The following is an 11,431-nucleotide window of genomic DNA, read 5'->3' on the forward strand; positions in this document are numbered from 1 at the left end:
TTCTTACTGCTCTGTTGTCCTATTCTGCAGCACGCTGTGATGGTCACATTTATACACAGAGGGAGATTTCTTGGGGAGTTTTCATATGTTTTAACATGTGTATGGTGTAAATGTGACAAGCATTTGTGTAATGTTTATGAAAGATGTCATGATCTGCAGCTTCACATTCTTCAGGTGACAGATGAAAAAAGGAAAAAAAGTTATTCCTCGAACAAAGAGCACATAAGATAAATCATTTACACACACACACACACATGTGCACACGCACACACACACTTGAGATGAGTACCTGGGAGCATTTTCCTTGCTGAGATGTGATGACAACTTTAATATGAGATTCTCACGACATACATAAGGTATTCTCTCTATAAAAGGTTAAGAATGTCCAGCCTATCTAGTTTCTATTTGCCTTCTACTAAACATTAAGGATACACAATGACCTGGAATATTTCCACAAAGCTTTTACAATCATACTATGCTGAAGGTAGCCTTTATGGTTTATAACATTAGAAATAATAATAATGATAGAAAAAAAATCAACACCAATGCTTAGTTCATCGAGTAAATTTCTAAGGTATCTTTAACCCATAAAGACCCTCACTATTTAACTTTTCCTAAGTTATTTATTGCCATTTATTATAATATCATCCTCTGCATTTTGCATTTTTTCAGTGAAAATCATCTACTTTCCTGTTTAATTCACTGATCATGTAGATGTTCATCAAAGCTCAGAGTAAATTCAAAGGTTATTGTATCAAAACAGACACTGAAGAAAAAAAAAGTGACTTGTTCAGTAAAATCTAACATTAACTGAACATAAGAACAAGTGTCTTCATCCACTGTCATCGCTCCAACTCCATGGGTTTTACTGATGAATCAACGTTATAGAAGATGACAGTGTTTCTACGGTAACTACAGACCCTCTGAACATCCAAATGGGTCATATCTGATGACCATGAAAAGATGACAAACTGTATTTTACCTCAATAATCTACATGTACTGATAGGATTAATGAATGAATAGTTATTAAACAGTTTAAATCACTAGATGCTTTTGCTCGACAGTGGATGTTTGGGTCTTTATGGGTTAATATATGTGTTTAATATACATGTGTATTTATTTATCTGATGTCTTTGAATTTTTCAACTACATTTTTAGTCCCACATTTCTACAATTGAACATAAATATCTGTAGTTTCTCCACTTTATGATTTCAAAACAGACTTGTTGATTTCTAATGTATTTAAGGTGGATTATCAATAATGTTTTGCATCATAGCACTCCTTCCCAACATGACAAGACTGATTCCATACAATACATGGAAGGGACAGTAATGTAATAATAACAGCCCTGCTTGTTTTTAGAATTACTGCCATCGTACGTATCAAGGCTGGAAAAAATCTTTGGATTTGGATACTGATGTATGATATTTGCTTTTCAATTATGCAGTCTGCTGAAAGAATCTTACCTGACTAAGTACCTTTATACCTTTTTATGCCTGTGAATATGAATAACCAAGCAACTACTTTTACCCATGTGATAATAGACATGCCATATTTGATCTTTTGTGTCACAGTTATTATGGCAGATATATATGTATTAGGGGTGTAACGGTACAGTTAGCCCACAGTTCGGTCCGTACTTTGGTTTTTGGGCCACAGTTTCAGTTCGGTTTTGTGCGTAAAGAGAACAGTTTCTTTTCTCCCAAAATTATATTTTTTATTTTGCTTGTCAGCAAAAACTGAATTTCACAGTAGGAACCAATTATATCACTGTGCTGAATAAAATAACACTTTCTGTGCTGAACAACAGAATCCTTTCTTATTCCTTGACTACTTGTGTACAGTCGTATAAAACAGGCACGTGCACACATAAGGTGCAAAGGGGGCTTGAGCCCCTACCCTTTTTGCCTCGTTGAAAAAAGGGCCCTTTTCAGTTTTCTTAAATAAACCAATTCCTGTTCTGCATAGGGATGTAAAAGAAAATGGCGGTGTAAAAACACCACAGTTATCTACCGGACGCATTTCCTTGTAATAGCGTGTCATCGTATTGCATGTGTGCCAGAATCCTGCACTGGGCCGGGTACCAGCGCGTACTTAAAAGTGAGTTACTGTGTAAACAATATGTTGAATCATGGGTCGGGTCGGGTTGCGGGTCTAATGTACACGGGTACGGGTTTGGAAAAGTGGTGGATCTGTGCAGGACTCTGGTGTGTGTTGAGTCTGAAGCCACTTCTCTGTCTGCTGTCTCTCACTCAGGGGCGGGGCTTCCCCATGCTGCGTGCTCACATGCATGTTCAGAGAGAGAGAGAGAGAGAGAGACAGACTTGTGGGGGCGGACCTTCGCCTTTCATCACCAGCATAAAATCAATTGCAAAACCAAAAACCTGCGGTCCATAAGGGTGGATTGTCTCATGCAGTGCAGTATACCTAAACGGTACACAGTTTTCCCCAGTACTGTTGCATCCCAAATATGTATTTTTATCATTTCATGTTCATAAAAATGAAGTACAAATGAAACGTGCACTTATTAAATAAAATTACTGAATATTTTACCCACCTCAGAAAACACCTACAATATACAGTACATTTTATATGTTTTTAAATCCCTTCTTAAAACCCATCTTTTCTCCTTGGCTTTTGAAACCATGTGAGATGTTTGAAGGTATTATCTTTATTCTATTTTTTTTATTTGGTAGTGGTTTATTGTTCTTATTTATCTATTCTATTTATTATTTACATTGTTGTTTTTAACTGTATGGCTTTTTAATCTATTCTTGTATTCTATACTTCTATTTTGGTTTTAATTATTCTTCTGTACAGCACTTTGGTCCACTGCAGTTGTTTTAAAGTGCTTTACCAACAAAGTTGGGTTGGATTGGATTGGATATATCAAAGTGGTTCAGTCTTAATAACAATGCAACATGGTGCTGTACTAATGCATATTCTGGTCATTTTACACCGACCAATTAATACCAATTCACCAGATCATTAGAAACATTATTTCAAGTACTCAGTAAAGATAAATAATTGACCATATCAAATTATAACAGGTACTAGTATTGAAGAATCAACTACAAATGGTTTCTAATGGATTAAAAAAGTCAAATCCTTCTAGAAAACTGATGGATAAAAATACGTATATCTTATCTGAAACATGAAAGAGCTCCTTAATGCCTGCATAAATGATTCAGAGAGAGATACACAAAACCTTTAAGAGCTAGAAAATGTGTTTTTCAGAACTAGTGTCGGGACAAAAGAGGTGAAAGAAGAAGTGATGTGAAAACAAGATGTGAGATGTGTCTCCTGTTGAATCAGTTATGACCTGGAATCAAGAACTGTGACCAGATTCAGCAAAAACAGGAAGACTGACAGAGTGCACAAACACACTGACACCGAGCACACATCTAGTCCATCCAGTGTGGGCTGTGTTCTGCCTTGTGTGCACGTATACTCACAGTGGCTGACTGAATGCAGTTTGACTGTTTTGGAGATTTTCTCTTCATAGTCAGGTGCACAGGACTTCCGACTAACTTTGGACTTGAACAGAGTGTTGACCAGTGTGGACTTCCCCAAACCGCTTTGACCTGCAGAAACATGAAGCTGATGCTTTAATCATTCTCAACAGTGTCTCAGCTTTGACACATAATGTTCACATTTGAATTAAAAAAAAGTCCCACATTATCAGAATTTAAAGAAGTGTTAGGAAATAAAAAAAGACTGTGTATGAGTTCAGGTTCCCTTTCCACGGTAAGATCAGGGCAAGATCAGCCAGGATCACTGTGCAAGATGGCCGACGAAGTCAGAGAATGAAATCAGGTCAAATCAAACCATGTGTACATTGTTCTGATATGTTACTTGTAAATCACTGTAATGCTCCTTCGGCAGCCGCAACGGAGAGGGAACCTGAACGCATGTGCTATCTGTGGAATCGATGTTTCCTCTGCTCAATAAATAATGTCTGTGAAGTGGTGACATATTTTTGACAGTAGAGTCATGTTGGTGAATTCATATTTGTAATGAAGAAAGCACAATCATAAAGTTGCATTCTGTGTTTGTAATTCTTGTCAAAACTTATTCGTATTCTGAGGAATAAAATACACACAATACATTTTATGTACGACTGAACTCATTAGAGATTTTACAAATATTTATTTTTTGCACACCTACAGACTAATATGTACGCATTTCTATCCTATGTACACAAATATTTTAACAGCCACCTTAGCCCATAGGTTTGGTCCATGATAGTGTGTGTATTTATTTCTCCTTAAGAATAGGAGTAAGATTTATTGTTATTGCAAAAATACAACTGTACAGAACAATGAAATGTAGTTTTTATGTTCAGTAAAGGTCCTGACAAAGAAATTGCAACATGTTACATGTTAAAGCTCTCATTTTAACTTACCACCTGCTGTGGTCAATACAGCTGCACTGTAAAAGGAGAATGCATACAGAAGCAAGACGTAAAACCGGCCACTGACATTTGACCTTTCATGGTGATGACCTAGTGTTTAAAAACCCTCACACTTCTGTAGTAGGCAGGCAGCAGCAAGCTAGACTCTGGAAGTGCAGCCTGTTGTCTCAATATATCTGTGAATATGTAAAAATATATTGCTTTAATCCAGATTCAGTGACTTTTGTGTTTTAAGTCAAATTATGTCCAGAGCGCTAGAAGCGCTAGAAACTTCAATGACAGTCCCCAGGGATTATAAATATATACATATCTATATATCTATATAGATATAGATATAGATATATAAATTTATTTATTTATTTATTTATTTTTCACGTTACACATTGTTTCAAAAGGCTACATCACAGCAATGAAACATGTCACTTGTCCCACACAAACATATTAATTCATGATCTTAGGGAAGATTTTTGGTGTAAATATCTAATCTATAGAAGAAAGGTGTATATTTTTAACTGAATTATTGCCTCATTGAGTTTTATAAATAAATACCTTAAGGAACCATTGTGGTTAAACACAGGGGCATAACTAACCCACAGCATGTCAGAACAAAATGAACAAACACCACTGTTAAGGATTTATACTGTTCCACTATCTGCTCTGTTTTATGATGGAACAAAGCCAGACTGTAGTTTTAACAGATATTTTGAGTGTAATATTTTATGTAGCAGCCTCAATGTGAGATAAACAGAAGTGACGGTTTGTGTGTGTGTGTGACAGGAAAGAGCTGCAACTCTAACAACAACTTCCTCCTCACAAAATCACACTTCCTCTTCCTGTTCAGCAAGTATCATACATTATATTAATGAGGAAGAGACACAGCAAAAAGCATAAAAACCATAACATACCATTACACACAAGGAGAATGTGTGCATCAGTGCAATGAAAAACACAAAACCATACTTATTTACAAATGTTGCAGAGCTAAACCAAATTTTTTTTTACACAAAAATATGATTTGCACTATTTAAAAAAATGCTAAACAATGTATTATTCTTATTCTTATTATTAATAAAATAATAATAAGAAACAATAAACATCAATAACCTCTTAACCAGGTTGCTTACAAATATCCAATTTTTTATAATATGATAAATATAAAGCAGGTAAATATAAAACTAGGTTGTTTATATGTAAGCTCTATACAGAGGTACATTTTGTGTAAGAAAATAATCATTACAGGTAACTAGTTTAACCCATTTTAACAGCAGGTAAGAGCATGTATCAAGTAAAATGTCTTAAAACACTGCTGTACAAACTGAAAGCAAGCAGCCAAGTGTCTGGAAATGAAGTGTACTCAAGTACTTTCATGCTTTCATGCATGACTTGTGAAAAAAAGTATCTAGATATTTTTAAATTGATTTTATCTCTCAAAATTAGGCTAAAGTTGAAATGCATTTAGAATTAAAAAAAAAAAAAAAGGTTATATTAAGAAGATATTTAAAACCCTGAGACCCGGGAACATACAAGTTTTGGCTTATTTTAATCAAATAATTGCCTATATTGGAAACATCATGATGCAACAGTTTTTTCAGATGCATTTTTTTTTTACAACTTTTTACAGAATGTCCTTTGCGGCGGAGAGTTTTTTTTTTTTTTTTTTTTTTTTTTTGTATAAAGCTGTAAAAGGCTTAAACCTATAGCTGGGTCTTAGGAGGTTAACTGTGTGAAATCACAGAGCATCAAGATGATACTTTTTTTCATTGTATTACTTAGGGCCTTTAGAGACTGCCCCCATGTGGTTTGGAGAATATTGCCTTTATAACCCTTTAGAAAGTCAGCTTAAACTATGTGTCCACAAATGTGGACATCATGCATCCAAGGGTTAAGTGCAAAATGGCACTGGCAATGTAACTGTTATGCACAAAATGCACTTTTGTTTCAGGGGAAAAAAGTAATTTGTTGCTGCTGCAATATTTGTTGAATACTGAATATTCAACTGAATATTTGTTTAACAAACATGCATTCTAATTGCTGAGCAGCAAATATTCTTGTTATAGGAAAGAAAATGTTTTTATTGCTGCAATAATTCTAATCATATACATAATTTTTTGCACTTCACAATCGGACTAGTCGACCATTGAAATAGTCATTAGTTGCAGCCCTATTGGCCAACTCACTACATTTATCATTAAAGATTTTCTGGAGGATTCACACGGTTAAATTTTATTCAGTGTGTAGTATTTAGTGGGATCCAGTAGTGAATTTGTAGATTAGTCAATGCGTGTTATAGTGGCTACTAAAACTGTAAGGAAAAAAAGGAAACCAGGAACATCTTTATAGAATCTGTTTTGTTTCTGTTCTGTACTTGGGTTACTGGGTCCCCTGTCAACACAGCAGGTGGCAGGAAAGGGAAGGTATTTGTGAAAATGGAGAAATTATATAAGATTTTAGAAAACCTACTTAAAAGAATGCTAATGTTTGCAGGTTTCCATCCACTATGCATGTTATGTGAATGTAAAATACAGTTCATTATCTTCACCATCATCACTGTTATATGGTCAAGTTATGTCAAAATGTTTCTTTCACATACTCAGATGCACTATTTCTCTGATCATTATCCGATTTCTGGAGTTATCAGAATATTCACATGATCATGTAAACAGCATAATCTGATGTGTTTTATCAGATAATACCAGTTATCTTTTTATGTGAAATCTGATTAATATATCTGGATTTCTCTCCAATACTTCAATGTGTTCAGGCATGTATACAAGTTAATCTGATTTATTTTGTTCTTTTATATTTGTGCATGTGTTAAAAAAAATGTATCGTAGAAAACTTTAGTGCCGTAGTCAAGCATGGGCAGAAGACGTGGAACCCGTTTACATGACCATAAAATCAGATAACTGGGAGTAATCGGATAACTGTAATAATCAGATCTAACACATTTACATGCACTTTAATAAACCCTATATGGAAGAGCATTTGATGATAGACGCAAACTTCCTGTTATTGTCTTCTGCTCACATTTGACTATAGCCCTATTCAGACGGGATTAGTTTGACATAGGTACGTGGGGTAAAGTAATAATTGCCAGATATTTTATTTCCATCTGAATGTGCTATGTCAGTAATCATTACTGCACAATGTCAGTAAAGATTACTGAGACTTTTACCTTCTGTAAAAGGGTCCAGGAAAATGAGCCCAGGTAATACTAATCCTGTGCGAATAGACCAGTGGTTAATATGTGTGTAGATATTCTGTCATATCCTGTTTATAAGAGGTTTTTTGCAGATTTTTAAGCATGGAGGCTCTTGAGGAAGCATTCAGTTTTCCAGTGGGCATTCGGACAAGTGCATGTGAAACCTCGTGTGACCCCAAGTCTTAGGTTTTGTTGCTGTAGTGGCAACGCAAAGCATCTGTTGCACGTGTAGTCATTTAATAAAGATACTGTTCACATACCACAAATGTGTAAACGAGTAAATTTAATGACAATCTATAACATAAATATGCAAACAACTGGATTTAACTGATCAGGTTTGGACACAAACAATCTGTTGGGTTCAGGTCAAATTTGGACAAAAATATGTGGCCCGAGCCGGGTTCTATTTTGGACATTCAAGCCTAATAGGAAAGCAATGTCATATGTACATGACGACCGGAGGGGACGGCGGTGCGTGAATGGATTTACCCCTCCCACTTGTGGTACTTTTACTGATATTTCTTATCCTGTGCCAATTAGCCATTAATGTTACCAACGTCCTGTGGTACAGTGGCATTATGACACATACCCATGTAAAACTAATCCAGTCTGAATAGTGCTTATGTCACTTCTGTTTTCTATGATTTCATTGTTTTTACACATGCGAAGATGTAAAAGAATGAAATAAATCAGATTAACCTGTACACATGCACAAAGACATTGAAGTATTGGGGAGAAATCCAAGCTTGTTAATCTGATTTCTCATAATCAGATTACTGCTCTTATCTGTTAATTGAATAATCTGATAACTCCAGAAATCGGATAATGATCAGATTTTTAGTGTGCATGTAAACAGGTTCAATAACAGGAAGTTCGATTCTACCATCACTATGTACGTACTCCAGAAGAAATCCAATAATGGACTGAAATGTCTGAACCAGGGTTTTTGATTATCGCATAATTTCTGAAGTACATGTAAACACATCAGATCTGATTATTACAATAGTCTGATTACTCCCAGTTCTTGGATTTTTATGCTCATGTAAACAGGCTCACTGACCATAACACTACAAACAAAGCAGATACACCAGATGAAAAATGATTCAAATAACATCCTCTTACAGTCGTTTTGTCTTCATGTGTGTGACACTCACCCACCACCATGATGTTGAACTCAAAGCCCGCCTTCATGGTTTTGCACCTCATCTGGTCCAGTACTGCCTCGATGCCTATGTAGCCGAACAGATCAGTGCCCCGGATGCAGCTCATCTGCAGACCAGGCACCGACGGACACAGCTCTGAGTCCAGTTGTGTTTGCACCTCCAGCTCTTTCATGATCTCTCCTTCCTCCATCCCCTTCTCCTTCTCCTCCACCTCTGTATGCAAATCCACACCATTCTCAGCCTTTTCTGGTATGGGCTTCTGGGTATTCATGCTGACGGGCTGTGTGATGCTTTTGATCTCCTCTTCCTTCTTATCTTCCATGATCCCTCTCTCCTTCTCCTCTCTCTCCTCCATTGGGGTGGACGTGTCTGTTTCCAGTTCTCCAGCAGTTTCTACGGAAGAGGGACGAGGGGAGGTCACATTTAACTCCATTGTCTTTTACCAGGGTTCCTACAGGTTTCTACACGTTACATTTAAGACTTTTTAAGACCTTTTTAAGACTACTTAGAACAGAATTTAATGCCCATTTCACAGCCTATTTCAAGGCCAGACATAAAATTCCTGACTCTTATGATGTAGAAACATTTATTTATTCACTCCAGTGCTTTGATTCACACCGTTCCGAGTCATTTCTCACCAGGGGCTGCAAAGTTAGCAATAACTGGTTCCTAATTTCAATATATATTATTGGATTGGAACTAAGGTTGTACCGATCCGATATTAGGATCGGATATCGGCCCTGATATCAACATTTTAGCTGGATTGAGGATCTGTTAAAGCAACCGTTTGGTAAGACCGATCCTTCCCCTTTAAATTTTTATGACACATCTACATCACGCATGCCGAACGTAATTCTAAAAGTAACGCAACAAACCTGTATTTGGATGATGTGATGGGTTATATAGCTCTGTGGATAAAGCTGTGAGAAAGTGAAAGTGAGCTTCCTTCACCTCATCATTGACTACCTGCTGCCCCCGAAAACAAATTTGCGACTGCAGGGGGAGTATGTGCCGAGTGATTTATACTGTTGTGATGTACAACAGTAGCTGCTAACGCACCCACAGGCACGATGATGTCACTCGCGACCCCCCCCCCCCATGTGCTCACACCCCCAGAAGAGTGCCCCCCCCCCCCACCGGTTGAGAACCTCTGCTCTAAATCAACAATGATATCGGATTGGTATCAGGTATCGACCAATATGCAAGGTTCCAGTGTCGGTATCACATTGGACCTGAAAAAGTCAGATCAGTGCATCCCTAGTTGGAACGGGTGTAACTGAGTCAACTAGCGTTACTTTGTTTGCAGTTTGGACATTTACCTGACACATTTAAAAACAATACACTGAACAAGTTTATGGCAACATAACTTAAGACCTACCATATCAAATTTAATACATTTTAAAGACTTTTTTAAGGTATTAAATGCAGATTTGTAAACTGAAGACCCCTCTTTACTAACTTTGACTGAACTAACTATATGTAATGATAATGTCTATCACACATGTGTCAAACATGCGGCCTGGGGGCCAAATTCGGCCCGCCAAAGGGTCCAGTCCGGCCCCCGGGATGAATTAGTGAAATGCAAAAATTACACTAACATGTTAATAATATGTTAATAATTTTAGTTCAGGTTCCACATTCATACCAATTCAATCTCATAGTAACTTATAAATACTCACAACTCCAAATTTTTCTCTTTGTAAATGTAAATGTTTTCATGTATTTAGACTAAAACAAAGCATAATTTTGTAAAAACTCTGAATAACCTGAACAAATATGAACAACCTGAAACGTCTTAAGAGAAATGCAATTTTAACAATATTCTACCCATTACTAAATATTTTGTGTATCTGTAGATCCACTGTGATCTCTAAGTTATAATGTACATGTAGAAATGATAAACTAAAGCATAATATTGTTAAAATTTTTCACATTTTTTTTCAGTCTGTTCGTGTTATTCACATTGTTTGTGAAATGATAGTTTGTAGATGTAAACATTTTCGTAATGTATTTTACTTTTTTCACTGTAAAACCTAGAGAAAAGTTTGGAGTTGACATTATTTATATATTACTGTTTTTATTTTACTGGTCCGGCCCACTTCAGATCAAATTTAGCTGAATGTGGCCCCTGAACTAACATGAGTTTGACACCCCTAGTCTATCAAATCTACAGACACCAATTGCCCAAAATATCATGTGCCACTGTAAAGAAATAAAAAACAATATGACCACTTTACCTGTCAGTGTTCAGAATGTTATGGCTAATCAGTGTTGATGAAGCTGCAAGATTGACCTGTTAAACCCTGGGCCATTTGTTTCTAGTCGGAATCATTTCAATGTAACACAAAACAATGGCTTACCCAATAGCAGAAGCTTCATTCATATAAATCAAGTTATGGTAAAAAAAAAAAAAAAAAAAAAAAAAAAAAAGCAAAGACAAGACAAAAGTCATAATCATTGCTTCATAATGCAACTATTTATTTTGGCTCTTCTTTTGCTCTTTTGGAAATGAGTTTTAGTAGCAAGGAAATAATACATGTACTGTTGGATCTACATAGTGTTAGCTTAGCCTCATTTGATGAATTTATTGATGACATGCTGGTCTCAGACTGTTAGCTTGTTTTAGATGTTTGCTCTTTTAAGTGCTTGT

General features: G+C 36.1%; 1 protein-coding gene across 2 annotated transcripts in view; it reads right to left on the reverse strand.

The window, feature by feature from the left end:
* Nucleotides 1-11,431, reverse strand: part of septin12 (septin 12) — a 118,682-nt gene that overhangs the window by 19,422 nt on the left and 87,829 nt on the right. For both annotated transcript variants that reach the window (XM_030141521.1, XM_030141522.1), the window contains 2 exons: nt 8,773-9,174; nt 3,458-3,586 (listed from right to left, as the gene is read on the reverse strand). In XM_030141521.1, the coding sequence (XP_029997381.1) occupies nt 3,458-3,586; nt 8,773-9,174 (531 nt within the window). The remainder of the gene's footprint in view (nt 1-3,457; nt 3,587-8,772; nt 9,175-11,431) is intronic.

This window comes from Sphaeramia orbicularis, chromosome 8, assembly GCF_902148855.1.
Source record: "Sphaeramia orbicularis chromosome 8, fSphaOr1.1, whole genome shotgun sequence".
Taxonomy (NCBI): Eukaryota; Metazoa; Chordata; class Actinopteri; order Kurtiformes; family Apogonidae; genus Sphaeramia; species Sphaeramia orbicularis.